At 34.6% G+C, this 24273-nt stretch overlaps 1 protein-coding gene across 4 annotated transcripts in view; it reads left to right on the forward strand.

Moving 5' to 3' along the window:
• The window catches only part of TAOK3 (TAO kinase 3), a 180998-nt gene that overhangs the window by 81067 nt on the left and 75658 nt on the right, over nucleotides 1-24273 (forward strand). For 3 of the 4 annotated variants that reach the window (XM_030336404.1, XM_030336405.1, XM_030336403.1), the window contains 6 exons: nucleotides 2827-2929; nucleotides 11845-12055; nucleotides 18787-18858; nucleotides 19242-19343; nucleotides 22613-22658; nucleotides 23820-23916. In XM_030336404.1, coding sequence (XP_030192264.1) covers nucleotides 11936-12055; nucleotides 18787-18858; nucleotides 19242-19343; nucleotides 22613-22658; nucleotides 23820-23916 — 437 coding nt within the window. In that variant the 5' untranslated portion in view covers nucleotides 2827-2929; nucleotides 11845-11935. Of the gene's footprint in view, nucleotides 1-2826; nucleotides 2930-11844; nucleotides 12056-18786; nucleotides 18859-19241; nucleotides 19344-22612; nucleotides 22659-23819; nucleotides 23917-24273 lie in introns of those variants that run through there. The other variant, XM_030336406.1, reaches the window with a different exon arrangement.

Here is a 24273-nt window from a genome sequence, read left to right on the forward strand (position 1 = left end):
AACATATGGTATCTGTCTTTCTCTGTATGACTTATTTCACTTAGCATAACACTCTCCAGTTCCATCCACATTGCTACAAAATGAGGCCAGCTTTGAATCTTAGTTAGGTAAAGTTATTCTTTATACTGTAGGCCGTAGGGAGACATTGAAAGATTTTGAGCAGAGATGTGATATTATCTGAACTTTGCTTCAGGAAGATGATGATAATAATGTTTTTAAGATGAATTCCAGAAAAGATAGAATAGAATCTTACCAAGAAGAGGCAGAGGAAAGAGATAACAGAAATGGAAAGTGAAGAACAGATTAAAAGAAAATTTGAAGCAGAATTATAAATTAACTGAGACAGGGAATAGGGAAGGGTCAAAGTTAACCTGAAGTGTATGTGAGGGGAGAAACCAAAAACATACTTGAAAATATGGGCGTGGGGCTGGGAAAGGAGGTCGGCACAGTCTGATGCCATAGAGTTACTGGGACCCATTGAATGCACAGAAATTAGGATAGCAGCTTGTAGTCACACACAGGAGCTTCGGAGAATACTTGGAGCAACATTCATTTAGAGATCAGAGAAAAGAAGAGAAACTATAGGAGGAATAATTTGGAAAAACAAGACAGTTTTATGGAATTCAAGGGATATTTATAAAGAGGGGAGCTTGTGAAATGGAAGAAAGCTGAGAAACATCCCTTAGGTGTAATGGACAAACTTGAGTATAGTTTTCAGGCTCAACAGCGTATGCAGTCTTCCAGCAGGGGGAAAAAAAAACAACAAGAAAGTTTCATTTCTAGAAGTCATAGAGTTTATTATATTTATAGAGCTATGCAACTGAAGATAAAGAACACATTTTGAGAAAACTATGTAAGAATGAAGGAGTATTTAGAGGAAAAAAAATACTAACCATGTGTGTCGATTGCATGTCCAAATGCCAGTGAACAGTTCCTCCTGCATCTGAAATTAGGACATGAGGATGTTAGTAAATGCCTTATTTTAAATTACTTACTTAGAAATCTTGCAACTGGTGGGGCGCCTGGGTGGCTCAGTCGGTTAAGCGTCTGACTTCAGCTCAGGTCATGTCTCACAGTCCGTGAGTTCAAGCCCGAGCCCCGCATCAGGCTCTGTGCTGACAGCTCGGAGCCTGGAACCTGCTTCGGATTCTGTGTCTCCTTCTCTCTCTGCCCCTCCCTCCACCCCCCCACCCCCCGCTCATGATCTGTCTCAAAAAATAAAATATTTTAAAAATTAAAAAGAATGAAATCTTGCAACTGGTGTTCATTTAATATCTTAATGAATATTTTAGCTTATTGAAGCTATAGTCAGGCTATATCAGCAGGTAGGTATGCAGACATGGCAGTGTTTGATTGGTTTGATGGTTAGGTAAAATGTGATACAGAACTCAGGCAAGTTTTACCTACCACTTAACCTAAAACATTCCACAGCCATAGAATCAGAGGGAATAATAAAATAATGAGAAAGTTTAGTTTGTAAATATAGACATGAGAGGAGATTGGATATCCTGAACAGGAAAAATGTGAAAATGGAGGTCAATACCTTTTTTCCTGTTTTTTTCCCCTCTATAAGGCCTTCATCTCCAAAGCCAGTCCGCTTACCTAAAAATTATTTCATTATACATGTTATATGTTTTAAATTGTTACATTCTTTGACCAAATAACTCTAGTTCTAGGAACCCATTCCAAAGAAAGCCCTAAAATATAGATGAATAATACGCTCAAAGATCTTCAAAACACAGTAATATTTAATAGTTCAACAAAGAGTTGAATACAGTCTTGGCTTCCAATTGCGGAGAAGAGTTGTGAATGAATAATGAGATACACACTGAGCAGTCATTAAAGTGATCTTTCTGAACAGTGACAAAATGGCAAAATGTTTATAATGCAGAATTAGATAAAAGAGGTAGACTGTTGGGGACGCCTGGGTGGCTCAGTTGGTTACGCATCCAACTTTGGCTCAAGTCATGATCTCATTCTCCGTGAGTTTGAGCCCCACATTGAGCTCTGTGCTGATAGCTCAGAGCCTGGACCCTACTTCGGATTCTGTGTCCCCCTCTCCCTCTCTGCCCCTCCCCTGCTTGTACTCTGTGTGTCTGTCTCTCTCTCAAAAAAACATTAAAAATAAATAATAAAAATAAATAAATAAATAAATAAATAAATAAAGATAGACTATGGAATTATATGTATAAATGGTCTCAGCTATATATAATAAATAAATATGAGCATGAAGAAATAAACATAAGCATGGAGAAAAGTATGCCAAATTGTTAATGGACTTTGTCCTGGGTAGGATTATGGGCTTTTCTTCATAATAGTATATTTTTCCCAGATTTTCTACATTGGACATGTACTTTTTTAATAGAAAATAAAGAATAATCATTACCCCCCAAATGCAGAAGATCGGCTATAGGAGAGCCAAAGAACGGGAAGATAGATGAGTCAATGTAAATCATCATGGCTACTGAAAAAGCAATTTAGAATATAAGCCTTACTGACAATCAGTAGCATCACCACATGCTGTCAGATTAGTCCTGTCTACTGGTAGCCTCTATTGAGTTTCCCTGGACTCAAACTAATGGAAATCTCAATATAGATTCTGAAATCTAAGGACACTTTTATTTCCCTGGGATTGCTTGTGAAAGTGTAGCCTAAGCCTTTGATGTGAAAAATCTTACTTTTGCATTTATAATCACAAACAGATGAAGATAAAAGTTTTAACTTCATAATATTACATTTGCAAATACTTAAAACTACCATATGATCAATTGTTGCCTCTTTAATTTTGCTTCTACAATTATGTGTTTTATTCTTCTTTTTCCATAGGTGCATCATAAATGCAAAAGACTGAAGTTTTAAAAGAGGACAAAGGGTTTGCTGCTAAGATGAATCTGAGCAATATGGTATATTTTGTGCCATTCACAAAAAGGTATTATCCATAGATCCATGATACAGCTTTCTTCTATAAAACGGGAAGAGATTATGTCTTTGGTTTTTCTATAGTTAATATTTATTATATTTTAACAAAAATGGGAAAGTAAAAATATTGAATTGGAATAAAATTTTTTTACTTTCAAATTCTTTTTTTTTTTTACAGATTTTCATCATTCTCAGTTATAGCTTACAATTTGGAGAAATTTTGTTTGAAAGAAGTATGCTTACCTAAATTTTCTTGGTTCCCATTATCAAATTATCTTCTGGAAATATATACTGCTTTTTTTGTTGTAGAGGTTTATGATTAGACTTTGAAGTAACATAAGATTTTTCATATCACTTTTACTCTAATTACAGAAGTAATAGGCTTTACAGAAAATTTAGAAAATACAGATAAGCAGAAAGAAGAAAATTTAAAATTACCTGAAATCCCTACACCCACTTCAGATAAAACAAGCCTGTACGGAAATCGAAACTTGGAAATCCCTCTACCTGCTTACATCCTGCCTCTTTTGCTAAAACAAAACAAAAAGGACATTGCCTTATATAAGTTCCTAGAAGGATATTACTTGGTCCAAGAATGTACCCATTCTGTTCTTCTGGCAATGTGTAAAAATGACTGTTTCCTTATACCCTCACCCAAAACTGTATCTTTTCTCTATTACTTTGTCAGTTTAGTAGATGAAATTAGTTGTCTTATTATTTTAGTTTTTGCTTCTTTGATTACTAGTGAAACTATATGTATTTCATATCATTAGTAGCCACTGCTAATTATTTTTTAAATTTCCTGTGTCCTTTGACTATGTGGGTGGATGTACATATATGTTTGTGCTTACTTATATATATGTTTTCATTGAAGTATAATTAACATACAGTGTTATATTAGTTTCAGGTATGTACAATATAAAGATTCTGGGGCGCCTGGGTGGCGCAGTCGGTTAAGCGTCCGACTTCAGCCAGGTCACGATCTCGCGGTCCGGGAGTTCGAGCCCCGCGTCAGGCTCTGGGCTGATGGCTCGGAGCCTGGAGCCTGTTTCCGATTCTGTGTCTCCCTCTCTCTCTGGCCCTCCCCCGTTCATGCTCTGTCTCTCTCTGTCCCAAAAATAAAATAAACGTTGAAAAAAAAAAAAATTTAAAGATTCAACACATTACTAAGTATGCATCAAGATAAGTGTGCTCTTAATTCCGTGTTTATCTATTTAACCCCTCCACTCACCCATCTCCCCTATAGCAACAACCACCAGTTTGTTCTTTGTATTTAAGAACGTTTTGTTCGTTTGTCTCTTTTTCCTTTGTTCATTTGTTTCTTAAATTCCACATATGAATGAAATTGTATGGTATTTGTCTTTCTCTGCCTTATTTCATTTTTCATTATACCCACTAGGTCCATCCATGTTGTTGTGAATGGCAAGATCTCATTCTTACTTTTACAGCTGAGTAACATTCCTGTGTGTGTGTGTGTGTGTGTGTGTGGTGTGTGTACACATCACATCTTTATCCATTCATCTATGGACACTTTAGTTGCTTCCGTTATCTTGACTATTGTAGGTAATGGTTCAATAAACATAGGCGTGCATATATTTTATTGAATTAGTTTTTTATTTTCAGTGGGGAAATACCCAGTAATGACATTACTGGAGCATATAGTTATTCTGTTTCAGTTTCTTGAGGAATCTCTATACTGTTTTCCACAGTGACTGCCCCAATTTGCATTCCCACCAACAGTGCATGAGTGTTTCTTTTTATCCACATCCTCACCAATACTTGTTATTTCTTGTGTTTTGATTTTAGCCATTCTGACAGGTATAAGGTGATATTTCATTGTGGTTTTGATTTGCATTTCCCTGGTGATGAGAGATATTGAGCATCTTTTCATGTATCTGTTGGCCATCTGGATATCTTCTTTGGAAAAATGTCTTTTCAGGTTCTCTGCTCATTTTTTACTTGGGCTATTTGAGTTTTATGGGTGTTGAGTCCTATAAGTTCTTTATATTTTGGATATTAACTCCTTATCAGATGTATCATTCACAAATATCTTTACCCATTCAATAGACTGCCTTGTCATTTTGTTGATGGTTTCCTTCTCTGTACAAAAGCTTTTTATTTTGGTGTAGTCCCAATAGTTTAATTTTGCTTTTTTTTTTTTCTCTTGCCTGAGAAGACCTATCTAGAAAAATGTTTTTATGGCCAATGTCAAAGGAAGTATTGCCTGTATGTTTTCTCTAGGAGTTTAATGGTTTGGGGCCTCACATTTAGGTCTTTAATCCATTTTGATTTTATTTCTGTGTATGGTGTAAGAAAGTGGTATAGTTTCATTCTTTTGCATGTAGCTGTCCAGTTTTCCCAGCACCATTTGTTGAAGAGACTGTCTTTTTCCCATTGTATAATGTTGCCTCCTTTGTAGTAGATTAATTGGCTATGTAAGCGTGGGTTTATTCCTGGGCGCTTTCTCCTGTTTTATTGATCTTGTCTTTTTTTGTGTCAGTACAATTCTGTTTTGATTACTACAGCCTTGCAGTGTATCTTGAAATCTGAGATTGTGATAACTCCAGCTTTGTTCTTCTTTCTCAAGATTGCTTTGGCTATTCAGGGTCTTTTTTGGTCCCATACAAATTTTAGTATTATTTGTTCTAGTTCTGTGAAAAATGTTGTTGGTATTTTGATAGGGATTGCATTAAATGTATAGATTTCTTTGAGTAGTGTGGATATTTTAATAATACGGTTCTTCCATTTCATTAATATGGAATGTCTTTCCATTTGTTTGCATCATCTTCAATATCTTTCATCAATTTATATAGTCACCTGTCTGATATTAAGAATAACTTTTAACCAGCATATATTTGCAAGAATTATTTCTACTTTGTTTGCCTTTCAGTTTTGTTTATTGAATCATTCTGAAAACAACCTTACTGATGTATAAGTGACATACAATAATCTGAACATATTTAATGAATATAATATCTTTTACCAAAATATGTATCTGTGAAGATAGTAAATCTATCCACCATTCCCAAAGCTTCTTAATACCCCTTTTTAATCCCTCCATCCTACATCTTCTCATTCAACCCTATCCCCAAGAAACCACTGATGTGCTTTCTGTTACTTTAGATTAGTTTGCATTTTCCAGAATTTTATAGACATGAAATCATAAAGTATGTACTCCTTTTTGGTGGGGGGGGTGGGGGGTCTGTCTTCTTTTCACTCAATGTAATTATTTTGAGTTTCATTCACATTGTAGCATGTGCCAGGAGTTCATTTTCTCACTGTGATGCATTCTATTATCTGCATGTACCACAAACTGTTTATCTGTTCCTTTGTTGATGGGCATTTGGGGGCTATTAAAAGTAAAGCTGCCATGAACATTTGTGTACCTGGCTTTGTATGGTCATATGCTTTCATTTTTCTTGGATAAATACCGAGGAGTGGAATGGCTACATCATATGGTAGATATAGGTTTAGCTTTTTAAGAAGCTGCCAAACTTTTCCAAACTCTATCATTTTTACATTCTCTCAAGCAGTATGTGAAAAAGGTATTTGACACCCTTGCCAACACCTGGTATGCCCATTCTTTTTCATGTTAGCCATTCTAATAGGCATGTAGTAGAACCTCAGGTTTTAATTTGTATCTCCCTAATGAATAGTGATATTAAGCATCTTTTGTTTTGTTTAGTTGCCATCCATATATCTTCCTTGGTGAAGTGTCTATTTTAATCTTTTTCCCATGAAAAAAAAATTTAAGTTTTTTTATTTATTGTGAGAGAGACAGAGACAGCACAAGTGGGAGAGGGGCAGAGAGAGAGGGTGAGAGAAAGAGAATCCTACACAGGCTCCACACTGCCAGTGCAGAGCCTAACACAGGGCTCAAACCCACGAAGCTGTGAGATCGTGACCTCAGCTGAAACCAAGAGTCAGACACTTAACTGACTGAGCCACCCAGGCGCCTCTAATCTTTTTCCCATTTAAAAAATTGGGTTGTTTACTTTCTTTTTATTGAGTTTTGAGGATTCTTCATAGTTTCTGGATACAATTCCATTATGAGACATATTTTGCAAAAATTTCTTCCAATCTGTGGCTTGGCTTTTCATTCTCTGAACAGAGGTCTTTCAAAAAAGTATGTTTTTAATCTTGATGAAGCCTAATTTATCAATTACTTCTTTTATGGATTATGCTTTTTTTATATGTCTAAGAAATCTTTGCCTGACCCAACATCAGAAAGATTTTTCTTATGTTTTCTTCAAGGATATTTTTAACTGTATGTTTACATTTAGTTTTATAATCCGTTTGGAGTTAATTTTTGTGATGTGTAGGCATGGATCAAAAAAGATCCCTTTCTTTGTATATGTTTATACAGTTTTTCCAGCACCATTCATCGAAGACTTTCTTCACTGAGTTACCTTCACACCTTTGTCCAAAATCATTTGTTCACAAATGTGAGGGTCTCTTCCAGACTTTGTTTTGTTACACTGATTTGTTTGTCTATATAACAGTATCACCCTGCCTTGATAACCATAGTCTTATGATAAATCTTGCAATTAGATTATGTCAGCCCTCCAAATTTGTCGTCCTTTTTCAAAGTTGTTTTGCTTATTTTATGTTCTTTAGCATTTTCATATGCATTTTAGAATCGACCTCTCAATTTCTTTTTCTAAAGAACAATTAATATTGATTCTTTCTGACCTATAATCACAGTTACTTCTCTTTCAGTCTTTAATTTCTATCACCTTTATTTTGTAATTTTCAATGTATAGATCTTGCACATTCTTTGTCAGATTTATCCCTATGGATTCATATTTTTGATGCTATTTTGATGTTTTAAAGATTTGATTTCCATTCATATATAAAAGTAAAACTGAGTTTTAAACATTGATCTTGTATTCTGCCACTTTGATAAAATCACTTATTAATTCTAGTAGCTTTTTGTAGATTGCATTGAATTTTCTACATAGGTGATCACGTTATTTGTCAGTAAAAGTCTAACGTCTTCCTTTCCAATCTTGATGCTTTTTCAATTTCTTTTTTCTTGCCTTATTACACTTATATGCCATCCAGCACATATTGCAGACAAGTCTTGAGAGCAGACTTCCTTGCCTCATTCCTGATCTTAGGAGGAAATCATTTGGTCTTTGATATTACCTATAAATATTTCATAGATTTCTTTTATCAGGCTGGGGATATTACCTTTTATTCCAGGTTGGCTCAGAGTTTTTATCAGGTTTGAATATTGGATTTTGTCAAATGATTTTTCTGCATCTATAGAGATGATCATTTTGCATTTTTTTCAGATTGTTGATTTGGTGAATTACATTGATTTTGAGTGTTAAAAACTTTGCATTTCTGGGATGAATCCCACCTACTCGTGATATATTATCCATTTTATATGTTATTGAATTTTTATTTGCTGTAATTTTGTTACAAGTTTTGCATCTATATCTGTCAAGAATTTGGGGGCACCTGGGTGGCTCAGTTGGTTGGGCATCCAATTTCAGCTCAGGTCATGATCTCACAGTTCTGTTTGTGAGTTTGAACCCCGCGTTGGGCTCTGTGCTGACAGCTCAGAGCCTGGAGCCTGCTTTGGATTCTGTCTCCCTCTCTCTCTCTGCCCCTACCCCACTTGTGTACTTTCTCTCTCTGTCTCTCTCAAAAATAAATAAACATTTTTTAAAAATTATATATATGAAGAATTTTGATCTGTTTTCTTTATTGTAATGTTAGTTGTTTCTGGTGACAGATAATAAATCCAGTCCCCATTACTCCATCTTGGCTGAAAGCAGAAGTTCATTCATTATATTTTTTAAGTTCTAGAAGTTATTAATTCTATGTAGTCAGACTTACTGATTTTAGTTAACAACTTTTGCCTCTGATATCTTGCTTATTAATTAAATATTCACCTGCAATTTATTTTAGAAGTTTTTATGGTCTCATTTTTTATATTTAAATATTCATTTCTTTTGAGAATTAATTTAATGTATAGTATGACATAGTGATCTATGTGTTTCCTCCAAATGATTATCCATAGTACTTAGCTTTATTCACACTGATGCCAAAATATTCAAAAGTTTAGAATATATTTTGACGATTGAAAAGATTTTACTTCTCATAAGTTTAGTTCGTAGATCTTTTTGTTTTTCTTAAAAACAATCTCATAACTTCTTTTTTTTTGCAGTCTTCAAAAGGGATATCTTTGACATAATGCATTGTTTCTCTTTTCTTTTCTCAAACATAAGCAGTGGTGGCAGTAGCACTTTTTGAATTAGTTGTGTATTAGTCACTTGATTGACAACTAGACAAGTCACTTTTTCAATAGTATTGATATATTGACTTTATGCTTGATTATCAGCATTCATGGATTGACAGGATGACCTTCCACGATTACAGGCATAGTGCTGCAGGGGAATCCCTTTTTCCTGTTTAAAACCTTCAATGGCCCCCCAGTATACTTAGGATGAAGTACAAATTTCTTAATATTGTTTAAAAGGTTAACTGTGATTTTCCTTGGCTTAACGCCAGCTTCATATTTTCTCCTTCCAACTCTACCATACGTCCATATTGAAAGAACTACTTTTATTTTTCCTTAAAAAAGCATGCTTTTTCATATCCAAGAAAAAAGAGACTGGGTCACCCAATTATATGCTTCTATTAATTGTTTTTTTTTTCCTTTTTTATCATAGCAATCATTTATAACCATTTTGTATTTGTATCATTATAGTGTAATATTTATTCCCCCACTGGACTCTAACTAAGCCCTTTAAGGGCAGGGACAACATCCCATTTGATGTGGGACCAACACCCAGTATGTGCCTGGCATACTAGGCCCTTGACAAATATGTGTTGAGTCAGGGAAAGGGTTGACTGGATAGATGGATACTTAGGGTGATGACCTACATATTCTAATGCTCTAACTAGACTAACCATATGAAGTAATATACAGTGTCACCTAAGGCTGTCATATCACAAGAGAAAAATTCTTCTTAGCACTAACTAGTTGTACTTTGTTAATGACCCTCTCTTTTCTCTTCTCCTTGAACGAAGCCAATTGGCTCACGTTTTTAAAAGTACAATTTTATTGGCCAATAACTAAATTTCTAGCATAGTAATCTAATGGGTCAAGGAAGAAACAGAAACTGTCCCATGTGTTGGAATGATTGATTCTCTTGGGAGGTGGTATTTATAAAAAAATATAGGTGAAAGTTAATATTTCAATATTTTTCAAAAAATACAAAGGATGTATGCCAACTAAGTGTAACTATTAACAACCAACATGTAAGAATGTCAAAATAATGTGCTTTTATTAATAGAAACTTTAAACTCAGAATGTTTTGTATAGCAGTCAAATAACCTGCCTCTTTAAGTGAACATTTAGCATAGTCTTCAAATCATGGCAATTTGTTACTTAATTACTTGATCTGTATGTATATATTGTATATTAAGAGCATGGGCTTTACAGTTTGATCTGGGTTTGAGCCCCAGTCTGACAAATACTACCTGCCTGATAATGGGGGAGTAGTTTTGCCTTTCAGTCTTCCTTAGTTTGTTGTATAAAATCAAAATAATAAAGTCCTGCATTATGAAGCTGTTGTAGAGATTAAAGAAAATAACATATACATGTATGGAATTTAGTGTTGCCTGACACATAATAGTGCTTAATGAATGTTAGCTGTTATTATTTCAATGTTAATTAGACCAAAATGCTTTTAAAAATAGATTTATTGAGGTACAATTTTAATACCATGCAATTCACTCATTTAAAGTGTACAATTCGGGGCGCCTGGGTGGCTTGGTCGGTTAAGCGTCCGACTTCGGCTCAGGTCATGATCTCACGGTCCATGAGTTCGAGCCCCGCGTCAGGCTCTGCGCTGACCGCTCAGAGCCTGGAGCCTGTTTCAGATTCTGTGTCTCCCTCTCTCTGCCCCCCTGTTCATATCTCTCTCTGTCTCAAAAATAAATGAACGTTAAAAAAATTTTAAAAAAAAAGTGCACAATTCAAAAAAAATAATATAACAATTCAGTGGTTTTTAGTATATTAACCATTGTGCAGCCATCACCGCAGTTTTCTTTTTTTCACAGTTTTAGAACATGTTCATCACTCTAAAAAGAGAGTCCATTCCTTTTAGCTATCACCCCCAAACTCTCCTTTCCCCAGCCCCAGGCAACCAATAATCTACTTTCTGTCTCTATAGATTTAGTTCTTCTGGGTGTATTATATAAATGTAATTGTGCAACATGTCATCTTTTGTGACTGGCTTCATTAACTTAACGTTGTGCTTACAAGTTTCATTCATGTTGTAGCATATATCGGTAGTTCATTTCTTTCTATGCCTGAATAATATTCCACTGTATAGATGTACCACATTTTGTTTAATCACTCACCAAATGGACATTTGGGTCGTTTTCACCTCTGGCTACTATGAATCATACTGCTACCAATATCCATGCATACGTTTTTGTGTGGACATATGTGTTTATGTTTTGGGCTTATACCAAGGAGTAGAATTTCTGGATCAAATGGTAACTTGATGTTTAAGTTTTTGGTGAACTACCAGTCTGTTTCCCAATGGTTTCACCATTTTGCATTCCCACCAGCAGTGTTGGAGGCTCTAATTTCTCCACATCCTTGCCAATAGTTATTTAAGTTTTTGATAGTAGTCATCATAGTGGGTATAAAATGGTATATTACTGTGGTTTTAATTTTTATTTATCTAACGAATAATTGGAATATCTTTTCACGTGTTAATGGTCACTTGTGTCTCTTTGGAGAAATGTCTATTCAGATCCTTTACCTGTTTTTCTTTTGAGTTATTTGTCTTTTTATTATGAAGTTGTAAGACCAAGATGCTTTCTGATATTAATTTGTATTGCAGCCAACCAAGATGTTTTAGAAATAAGTTAATATCAAATCTTCTTTTTCTACAGGTACTAAAAACTTACCACCCAAAAATTTTATAAATGAGAGATAAGGCTGAGTGGGATATCAAAAGCAAAACGTTTGCAAATACCGGTCACCATGCCTAAAGGGGTGCCAAAGGACCCAGGGATTGCTGATCTCTTCTACAAAGATGATCCTGAAGAACTTTTTATTGATTTGCATGAAATTGGACATGGAAGTTTTGGAGCAGTTTATTTTGTAAGTAATTTTAGAATGGTTTAGAGAGATTAAATTAGGGAAGTTTGAGTTCTACACATTCTATTACTTGTAAAATATACTTAGTTTTAATGTTTATTCTACAAATTAAATGTCTGCTGTGGAGGCAAACAGTCATTGCTGAAAATCCAGTCCTAGAATTCTAGGCATTATTAAAGTCAGTGGCATCTATATCAACTGATTCTGCTATCAGGGTACTCCAAAAAATGTTCTAAGCTTGAATTTGAACCCTATGCATTTTCTCTATATGCCAAGCTCTTTTTTGCCTCAGGGCCTTCCTATATGCTATTCCTCCACCTAGAAAACTCAGCACATTGCATCCCCATCCCTGCCTAACTCTTGCTTATCCTACAGATTTCAGATTAAGTCAGCTTACATCCACAAGATTGCCTTTCCCGTTCAACTTTCCAGCACTAAATTAAGACCTTTATGACCTCATAGCACACTGTGCTTACACATTGTTGCATTTATTATGGTTATAATTAAATAATTATGTGTGAGAATTTTTGAGTCATGTATGTCTCTACCCCGACATAAGCACCATGAGGACAGGGGTTCTGTCTATCTTATTCATTGCTATATGCCCAGTATCCTGTATAATGTCTGATAGTAATAGGAACTCAATAATGCTGGACAGATGGGCAGATGGATGGATGAACATTTATGGCCACACCGACAGATGGCCTAACAAAGATTTTTTAGTAACGTTTCATGTCAAGTCAGTGTTTTAGGTTAAGGGTTACAAAGCTCAGCCCCTAAAGTCAGTTTGAATTCCCAGAATGTGATTATCTTCTGATGAGAAGAATGAGAAGTGGCTGAATGTTACCTTAGCTCATCACCTGAAATTCATTACAGAAAATTTAGTTGGTCATTTACTTATTTACCTTAGAAGTTGCCTCCTCAAAGTCACAAAACTTCCTTGAGAGCAAAGTAATCCATAAAGCAAAGTAATATTTAAGTACTACTTATTGCTTGTTTCTCTTCTCAACCTGTTATCGAATCTGTTTGTTTTGTTGTTTTGTTTTAACTCTTTGACTTTTAGGTGATCCTTTATGTTTTGACATCTAGGTAGGCTTATCTTCAGTTGTCCTTCCAAATGAGATTTTATTAATTGCATGTTTAGCTCCTCTTTTTGCTTCTGGCCAAATCTTCAGCCTGGGTTTTCCCTGAACTCTTCATGTTCTGCACTCAGACATCCCTTCATGTCTGCACTCAGCACTACTACATTTCTCCTTGACCCCCCTCTAATACTTGGCTTCCACTCAAGTACATTTTATCTTTGAGTGACTGTCCGTGGCTGAAGAGGGTGCTAATTTTCTAGTCAACACTTCTCTGTTAGTCTTTAGGCTAAGAATAGTATTTAAGGCCCAGTCAAAGTCCTGTCTTCCTCAGTCATAGGGATGCTTTTAAGTCTGTTTATTTATTTGCTTATTTATTTACTTAAAGTAATCTCTACTCTTAATGTGGGGCTCGAACTCATGACCCTCAACATCAGGAGTCACATGCTCTACCAACTGAGCCAGCCAGGCACCCCAGGGATGCTTTTTTTTTTTTTTAAAGGACTTTTAAATTACAAATATACATACAGAAGTGTGCATAAATACATACCCATATATCTTAATATACAATTTAAAGAGTAATTAAAAGGTAAATCCTTTATAAACACCAGTCAGTCTTGGTGTTTTATAAACACCAAGAAATAGAATATTTCCATCACTCTGGAGGCCCCACTCATATTAGGAGAGTCCACTATTTTGAATTTTAATGGTGATTATTTTCTAGTTTATCTTTTTTTTTTTTTTAAAGCAGGCTTCACACCCAGTGTGGAGCCCAGTGCGGGGCTTGAACTCATGATCCTGAGATCAAGACCTGAGCTGATACCAGGAGTTGGACGCTTAACCAACTGAGCCACCCAGGCACCCCTCTAGTTTTTCTTATATGTAACCCACAATATAATTTGGTTTTGCCTGGTTTTGAACTGTTTAAAAGTGGAAACCTTCTGTATATGTTGTTGGTGGCCTATTTATTATGCTCCAAGACACTTTCCTGAGCCACCTTTTCTTACTTTCCTTTATTTATAACTCCTTCATCCTCTCAGAGTCTCTCTTGGCCAGAGTCAGAAGGTAGTTCCAATCTCTATTTGACTCCTATTTTAAAAAGCAGCTAAACCCCTCTCAAAGTTCTCCTTTGGAATGACTACAATAAGCCAAGCATGTTTTGAAACTACTAGCAAAGCTTTGGACTAGGGACCTACTTTATAATAGCCACAGAAGACCTACTCATTCATTGCTGTTTGAGCTAAGGCCTGTCTCTTTAGCCAGAGTATATGCCTTTTGAAAATGAGGACTGTTTCTATTTCTTACAAGTCTAAAGGCTAGCCAATGCCCGTTTACAGTAGGCACTAATATATGTTATTTGTTGATATGATAGATGGGAGAACTAATAAAGATATTTGGGTGGTTTTCGAAAAGTAATCATTAACTATATTGTATATTGTTATGCCTGTATACAAAAGTGAGTAGTACAGGCCCATATATACCTGTAAGGCACTAAAAAACAGATTAAAGAAGAATTAACTTACACTTTACTGTAAAACTTAGAAAAACTTTAATTTTTTATCTATAATGGTCATGTGGTAACACCTTAAAAAACAGATTTCTCACTGGCCACAATAATGTTTATGTGTAGTTCCTCCCTCACTGTTAATAGATTCTTCCTCTTGTCACTCATACCGTGATGACCAAAGAAGACCATCATCTCTTCTTTGGGCAATGGCAGTAGCATCCCGCCCATCTCTGTGCATCCATTCTGGTCTCTGTTTAGGCTGCTGTCCACACTGTAGTGAGCTTAGGGGAAAAAGAAGTGAGTCTGATCACATCATCTTTTTCTGTAAAGCCTCAGGGGCTCTCTGTTCTTAGACTGAGATCAAAACCCTTACTGTAGCCAGCCTTCAAGGTCTTCCATGATGAGGTCCCTGTCTGTACTTGAGACATATTCCCAATCATTCTCATTGCCCTCGCTATAATATAATAGCTTTCTTTTGACCATTGTCATAGGATCTTCACATAAGTGTTCTCTCCGAAATGTTTCCCCTTCCCCTTCCCCTCTTAACTCCTGTTCCTCTTTTAGCTCTCAGCTGAAACCTCATTTCCTCAGGGAAGCCTTGCCTGACCTGCCAGAGTCACATCCTCCCATTTGTTTCTCAGAGTAACACATACCCTTCTTCCTAGCAACCGTCACAGTTGCAATTTCACATTTGTTTGTTATGATGTTTTCATTACTCTCTATGCTACTATACAGAGATAGGTACTGGGCATATTTACTCACTTCTTAGCCCCATACCTGACAATTTTTGAATGCCTATTAGTATTTGTTGAATGAACAAATGAATCATAAAGAATTCAGAGAAGTTGGTACTGCTAATTAGTACTTTTCATGAATCCTAGCCATGCTAGCAAGCCATTAAGATCAGATTCCAGCAACCAACATTTTTATACCTAAACACTATAATTGTGTTAGACTTTTTGTAGTTTACAGCTTTTACACAGAATGTTGCCAAGAAATATGTTTAAAGTGAATTGTAAGCTGGCACAGCTCTCATAGAATCAATCAACTGAGAATATTTCAGAAAAAAAATGGAAGCTATTAACTTGGTAAAATATCTGTGTGTTTGGATTTACATAAGTAATGCAGAAATTAGCAGTATTAACACATCAGACAGTAAGAAATTCTATATTAAAGGAAAATAGAAACAGGCTGGGCATGATTATTTTTTGTATTCACTTAAACACAACTACGAAGCTTCTACGTTTCCACTGTTGCCTTGTTGAACTTAACATATCTTCTATAATCCACCTAAAGCTGATGATTAAGTTCTGTTCTTCTGGGTATACTTATTACCTTTCAGTTTTAGTTGAGACTTAATAACTAAGGCCAAAAGAAAAACTTATTTTTAATGCTTATGTTTCTCTATAAATTAGCAACAAGTGGACAGTAATCTAATTGTAGCTGGAAATGGTTAAGAAAATATCAGAAACAGTACTCTAAATATTTTTGAATCAATGATCTTGCTTAAACTCCCTGAGATCATTAAGACTATTGGAAGTGTTAAATATGAATAATAAGTTTTAAGAATAACACTTGAAATGAATTTTTTAAAAAGGGGACACCTGGATGGCTCAGTTAGTTAAACATCCAATTCTTAATTTCAGCTCAGGTCATGATCTCACAGTTCATGGGATGGAGCCCTGAATCGGGCTCTGCACTCACAGCGCAGAGCCTGCTTGGGATTCATCCTCTCTCCTCTCTCAAAATTAAATAAATAAACAGACAGTAAAAATTTTTTTGGAAAGAATAACACTTGAGATGTGTAGAAGTGGTAGTCATTCATAATATTATATGAAGTACTGGAAAGCTGAGACCCCACTGATAGTTTCCTTTCTGTGTACTAAAACATTGATTTTTCCTTGAAGTTTCATTTGTGAATTTTAACCAGTATAAAATTGCATTAAAAACTTCACATCTAAACAGACTCTTAACAATAGAGAACAAATGGATGGTTTCCAGAGGGGAAGGGAGTCAGATGGTGGGGGAAATAGGTGATGGGGATTAAGGAGTGCACTTGTTTTGATGAGCACCGGGTGATGTATGGAATTGTTGAATCATTAAATTGTACATCTGAAAGTAATATTACAATGTATGTTTAACTGGAGTTTAAATAAAAACTTGAAAAATAAATTTCACATCTAAGAAAAATCAACATGGAAATGTTTTTCAATTTTCAAGTCTGTGCTCCAGTAGACAGATTGTGTAAGCAAGTATACTTACAAAGTTCTAAGTAATGATTACTCTGTAAATGTAAAGAAATGTATTTTTATTCTAGAGAGATTCTTTTTTCAAAAGTCTCTGGTTCCAAATAAGCATTGATTATAAATAAGCTTAATAAGCAATTAGATAACCATCTGATTCCATATTTGTCCTTCTTTTTTTCTTTTTATAAAGGTTAAAGATTTGGTTTAAAAAAAAAAAAAAACCCTGAAAGTTAAATTACTCATTGCTTAAGCATTTCTTAAGCCTTTCCCAGGCTGCTTAAGCTGCACAGTAGATAGATTCATCCCCAAAATATCCGCTTTTCAGATACAGTCACTCTAACCTTTATTGAAATACTGAATTCGCATCAACTTTTCTTTGTTGCTGTCATATAAGCATTGTCTTAGTGTTAAATTTTAAAAGCCAGCAAAATGTGAGAGATTTTGTTTTCAACAAAAGTCCATCTGTACCTTATAAATTAACAAAATATCTTAAAAAAATGCCTCTGTAGAGGCCTGCTGATTTGAAAACTCTAACTAGTAGACACCTTGTTTTTATAATAGGTACTTTTACCTTTAGAGCTTATAAAAAAAAATTTTTTTTCAGTAAGTGTTCATTTTGTCAGCAGTTTGTAATTCAGTAAGACTCTGGGGTTGAATTCTTTTTAATAAATAAGTTATTGTTTATTTTTTAATTTAAAATTTTTTTAATTAGAAATTCAGTTTTATTTGAGGAGCTTCTTTAAGTGTATTTAAGAAACTGATTATGCATTTTTCTCTAAAATTGATGACCTGATTTTATCAGGGAGTGAATTTCTAATCTCTTACCTCAGAAACACCACTATAGCTTTATTGGTTTACAATAATAATATCACAGCACCAAAATAGCTCACTTATATCACGAGTGTGTCACTGATATAGAGCCCTGTTATTAAAAGAAAGCCAAAATTAGATAACCTTTGAATGTCTGACATTTATTTTTCTGAAAATTTTAAGGAAATTATTTATTTTAAATCTCTTAAGTAGGAGGAAGACTATTACTTGACCTGTTATTTTCATGTGTGCTTTCAGTGAACTATTGTATTTTGGGTGTAGAAAAGATAAAGAGAGATATCATGAGCCAAGGCAATCTTTGTAGATGAATACACACACACATATGTATGTATATACGTAATACGTTCTCATTATAAATATAAGTGCCTTTGGAAGTGAAAGTCCCTTTTAACATTTATCTTCTGCATTGTTCAATGTAGTAGACTATTTAGATTTAAATTAATTACAATTTAAACTTCATTTCCTCAGTCACTCTAGCCACATTTCACATGCTATCCTATACAATGTAGATATAAAACATTTCCATCATGACAGAAAGTTCTATCAGACAGCACTCCTCCAGGGATTATCACTGATATATATTCTGGTATAAATTCTTTCATATTTTTTTCTTCACATACATCACATTATTACTCTTTGGCAAAAGTAAGATAGTATACAGCTTGTTTTTTGTCATTGTATTTTTACATCTTTCCATTTTACTCTATATTCATATAGATTACCTCATCTTTTAATGTTTACCTTATTATATGATCCTACCACATTATTTAATTGATTGTCCATTGATGGACGTTTCACATGGTGAAGCCAGTGTGGACGTTTTGGAAATTTGCCTTGTTTTTGTTTGATTGGATATATTTTGTTAAACCCTAATCCTTTTTATGTTATAGTATTTGCATGTATATAGATAAGGATGAAGAAAAGTTGTACCTTACGGTGGGGTGGAAATGTCTCTCTAGCCTAAAAGTTACAGCGTCTTTAAATTGTGATAATGAAGTTAATCAAATGTTAAAGTGGCTGAAACATCATTCATTCTTTTTATTTTTTTTTTCTTCTACTCTCTCAACACAGGCCACAAATGCTCACACCAATGAGGTGGTGGCAGTTAAGAAAATGTCCTATAGTGGGAAGCAGGCAAATGAGGTATGTTAAAGACAGTTGTGTACCTAAACTGACATAATCTAGTTAGTATGAAATTGACAGTAGAAACAAAGTTCTTTAAACGTTACTTTATCATATCTTTTTTATTCCTTTTTGTAGAGCATATAATAAATATTCTTAATATTCTAACTCAGTCAACTAATTTGTGGAATAGAACATAAGTTAGTATAATAGATTTATTATATTTGCTAATAGATTTCCATTTACAGGTACTAAAATTAAATAACACAAGTTTAAACAGCGTCTTCATTTATTAAACATTTACTTTGTGCATTTAAAATAACAAAAGAATATTATATACCTATAGTTGATAAAATACTATTTTCAGTCTAAACATTGTATCATTTGCTTTATTACTTCAATAGAAATGGCAAGATATTCTTAAGGAAGTCAAATTTTTACAACAATTAAAGCATCCTAATACCATTGAGTATAAAGGTTGTTACTTGAAAGAACACACTGCTTGGGTAAGTCAGAGGACCTGTATTATTTATTTCCTGTTAAAATTTTTTTCTATTTTTCTATTATCTCTTTGATCTGTATAATTGTCAGTCTCATTTTTGTCCCATTGACTTTTGTTATCAGTATTCAACATGTGTTAATACCTCAGAGTGTACCATGTGGTATACATTCTATAAGATCAATATGATGCCTAGCCTATGGGAAATTTTATTCTATAAATAATCAACAAACAGTGAAATTTTAATATCCTCTTATGATGGTTTATTTGCAAAAGTAAAAGAGCCTTTTATTCTCATCCTAGAATTTTTATCTTCGTTATTTCTCACCCCCCTACTCCATTTCCCCCCAAATTTGGAATCGTGCTTGGTGTTACCATCACTGTCTAAGTATTTTCAAACATGGCCTAGCATATGAGTAAAATGAAATATGTCTTTGTTCCACTCTGTCTTTTGAGTATATTTTTACACGATCGCGCTTCTGTTTTTAGGTTAACACCTAAGGCACTGTTGACTCCATCAAGAAGCTACACTTTGTGCTTTAGCAAACGGCATCTTCCAGTTTAAAATCCAACCTAACATTTACTGAGATTCATTTGTTGAGAAGTTACCATGTATAAGTGCTTTCCTATACGTGCTCTCCAGTTAGGAATGGAATTTTTGTTCCTAGATCGACTATCCAACAAAATACTTAAACATTTCTTTTCAAGAAGCTTTTAAGATATCTAGAGCCATTGCTTCTGTTCTGAGCAGAAGAAATTAGTCAGAGGAGTATCTCATTATCTGGAAATCAGTTCTCTGGCAATCTCCACCATCTTGAAGGAGTCAAGAAAGGGATTTTAAACATGCAGAATAAATGTTACAAAATTAAGTGGTAAATCTCATGTGTTTCGAGTCTTCAGAAAATCCTCTGAGCTCTTATTTAAAGCCTATTTACTGTGAGATTACACAGAGTGCTAGTAAGCTTGGTTAACTAGTCTCTGTCCACAGTGGATTTGATAGGCTAAATAGAAGGAGCTCATAGGAACTAAACTGCTGGAGACATGCCTACAAACAGCCACAAGACTAACGTGACCAGAAGGAAGAAATAAGGACGTTAGAAAGCAGACCTAATCATTTACAAGTAGAGCAACTAGAGCTGTTTAATGTCGGGAGCAAACAACCAGCCACAGTTCAGATGTCCTTGTGTTACCAAATAGTAGGGAAAAGAATGTACGTGACAAAAATAGAGACTTAACATGGAATTTTAAAAAATATAACTGTAACTGTAAACATTTTCTCTCCATTTGGTTTTAAAGTTCTATATTAATATTCTACATACTTAGTTAAAGGAAGTTAGATATGCATACTAATATACTTAGTTTAAGAAACAGAAGCTCAGTCAGCTCGACTTCGGCTCAGGTCACAATCTCACAGCTTGTGAGTTCGAGCCCCGCGTCAGGCTCTGTGCTGACAGCTCAGAGCCTGGAGCCTGCTTCAGATTCTGTGTCTCCCTCTCTCTCTCTGCCCCTCCCCACTCACACTCTCTCTCTCAGAAATAAAAATAAACATTAAAAAAAAAAAAGTACAAACTTCCAGTTATAAAATAATGGTGATAAAAAGTACAGCATAGGCAATATAGTCCATAATATTATAGTAACTTCATATGGTGACAATAGTAACTACATTTAGGGTGGTGAGCATTTCATAATGTATATAATTGTTGAATCACTGTGAAGTATACCTGAAACCAATACAATATTGTACATCAACTATACTTCTTTAAAAAATAAATAAAATTAATGTTTCTGATTCTGCTTATTTTAATGTCAAGCAGAAAACTATAATATGTCAAAACTTTAAACTCCTACATTTCTCATGTTGTTTTAAATTATTCTGTAATGGAATAATGTTAACCTATTATGTATAGTTATATATTTAATTACATATAGGTATATAAAAATTTAATAATTTAGATATAAACATATAACTATTATACATAATAATACGTAATATGTATGATATGTAATGTACCTGGAATTACTGGAATTATACAGAATAATACCATATATAAATCATATGTAATATATGATTATTATATACTGTAATTATATAATATTATGATTATACATTACATATCATGTAGTATATAATTTTATCTCTTATTCTTCTAAATTATGTACAAAGTACATAATACATGATTATGTTTTTACCTTAATTTTTTAAATGAAAGAGCTAATATGTTAATATTGCTTATGTGTAGTTGATGATAGGAAATTTGTATTTCAAAAGGAAAATATGGTGTTTTTGAGAATAAGAAAATAATTTGTAGGAGTGTGTGTGCATGTGCACATGTGTAGAGATTGGTCACTGAGCACTCATAGGTCTGATCTTGTTTATAAATCAGTAGTCTGGGACACATAAAAAAAAATCTAAGATGAGAATAAAAGAATTTTCTCCTTTTTGCTTTTAAAAAGCCTCCCAAGATTGCAAACCCAAAAAGTATCAATAGTATTTTAATAATATTGTTCCAGAAATGTTTTAAGTGAGGGGCGCCTGGGTGGCTCAGTTGGTGAAGCATCTGACTTCGGCTCAGGTCATGATCTCACAGTTCGTGAATTCCATCAGGCTCTGTGCTGACAGTTTGCAGCTTGGCGCCTGCTTCGGATTCTATATCTCCTTCTCTCTCTGCCCCTTGCCTGCTCACTCTCGGTCTCTTTCAAAAATAAACAATAAAAAGCTTTTTTTAAGACAAAAATTTAAATATTCCATGTCAGACTTGCAAGATAAGGTAACGATACATAGCAGGCTACGTCTTTAGATTGAGTTCTAAACAATATTTCTTGTTTAGAACTGTTTTAAATGTGAAAATAAGAAATTTACTACTTACTGGTTTTTCTATTTAATTAGTATTTCCCAGCATAGGTTATATTGGCTCATATATTGGTTGCCACTTTCCCCAAGTTACAAAATTTAACTTATACTGCAACCTAGCTACCTTAAAACATTTTGCAACAAGGTAGCTTGGAAACTAGTAAATAAGTGGCAATCTTAGCATGACCATTTCATGTCCAGGACACTTACAGTGTTAGAACATTGCAGTTCGAAGGAGGAAATAACAAAACTATATGGTAAAAGTTATAAAAATGAGTTAGTGTCAGATGACCAAAATTTAATCCAGGTTCAATTGGGTCAGAATACTTATTCTTCTAGTAGTCTTAGTTTCATGGTTACTTGGTTGGTTTTAGCAGTTTCTTATTAACTGTGATTATTCTGGTTATTATTTTAATCTATTACAGTTGGTGATGGAATATTGCTTAGGCTCAGCCTCTGATTTGTTAGAAGGTAAGAATAAAAGCATTATCCCCTTTTCTGTTTTGCCTTGACAAGAATATTATCTACTCCTATGTTGAAGAACAGTTTGGGGTTGCCTGGGTGGCTCAGTCAAGCGGCCAACTCTTGATTTCTGCTCAGGTCATGATCTCTGGGTTAATGGGATTGAGCCCCGCATTGCACTTTGTGCTGAAAGAGTGGAGCCTTGGAGCCTGTTTGGGATATATTCATTCATTCATTCATTCTCTCTCTCTCTCTCTCTCTCTCTCCCCTGCTCTGTTCTTTCCTTCCTCCCATCCTCCCTCTCCCCCCCCTCCCTGCTCATTCTCTCTCTTGCTTGCTCTCAAAATAAATAAATAAACTTAAAAAGAAGTGCAGTTTGGACAAAGCAAATGGGTGGATGACTTAGACTTAAGGATTGTGTGGATAAGCTGTGCAAACTTTATCTCCACAGTAGCTCAAAGTATCTCAGTAATGGTTAGCGACCTCCTACTCTTTAGTTCATGGCCCATCCCGGGCAGGTACTTACTAAAATGTTCAGCTAGTGTGATGTAATAAATGTAGCCAAAAGCATCAAATTCATATGTGTGTATGAAAGAGAGGTAAATGGTATCAAATTATACTGATATTTAACTCTTTCAAATATCTTGGCTTAGTCTCTTCTGCAAATGCTATTGTAACACAGAGACTGTGTTAAAAATTTACATTAAAAAAAAAACTTTATTCTTATATCATCCTTGATCTCCGAATAGAAATTGCTTATTAGCTGCTTTCACAAATAATGAAAACCTGTAGTTAGAAGAGGTAATTATAGAAGCTCTGTGGAGAGGAGAATAATACAACCTAAAACACTCCAGGCATTTAACATGTCAGAAAGGACTGGTAAATTTGGGCCTGGCCAGTTGGAATCAGTGGTGGCTTTGACTTCAACTGACACATCAATTAACAATTCATTACGATGACTATTTGTCTTCTTTTTATTTTATTTTAAGCAGTTCATTTGTTTGTTTTTGTACTTGGGTTTCCTGTTATCCAATTACTTACTGCAGTTCTATAGGAAATATATATCCCGTATATTTAGGTGAATGTGTTCCTAAATTGTCATTTGAGAGTACAAGATACTAAGAAGAATGAAACTCATTACTGCTTCTAAATTTTTCTTTCCTTTCTCAGTTCATAAGAAACCACTTCAAGAAGTGGAAATCGCTGCCATTACTCATGGTGCCTTGCAGGGGCTGGCCTACCTGCATTCTCATGCACTGATTCATAGGTAAGATTGGAGACCAGTTACAGGACTGCCTATTCAGGGAATCTTGAAAATTAGCGCATGCTCCGCTTTGTAGGGTGTCTGTGGATTTATAGGAAGCAAAGAGATTGCTGCTGCTTCTGGATGTGAGAAGTTGCCAGAATTTAGCTTCTATCTCTGGGTCTCTCCCAGGTTTACCCAAAGACTTGCCTCACCTCTGTTCTATAATTAACTGTTCTCCAGGCAGGATGTTGGGGGAAAATTTGAGGAAGGGCACAGCAATTGTTTGATACTATGCCAAGAAAAAAAATTAGCCTTCCTTGCATATATTTATTTCCTACCTGAGTTTGTTTCCCTCCTCCCTTCCTCCCTTCCTTTATT

This window comes from Lynx canadensis, chromosome D3, assembly GCF_007474595.2.
Source record: "Lynx canadensis isolate LIC74 chromosome D3, mLynCan4.pri.v2, whole genome shotgun sequence".
NCBI lineage: Eukaryota > Metazoa > Chordata > Mammalia > Carnivora > Felidae > Lynx > Lynx canadensis.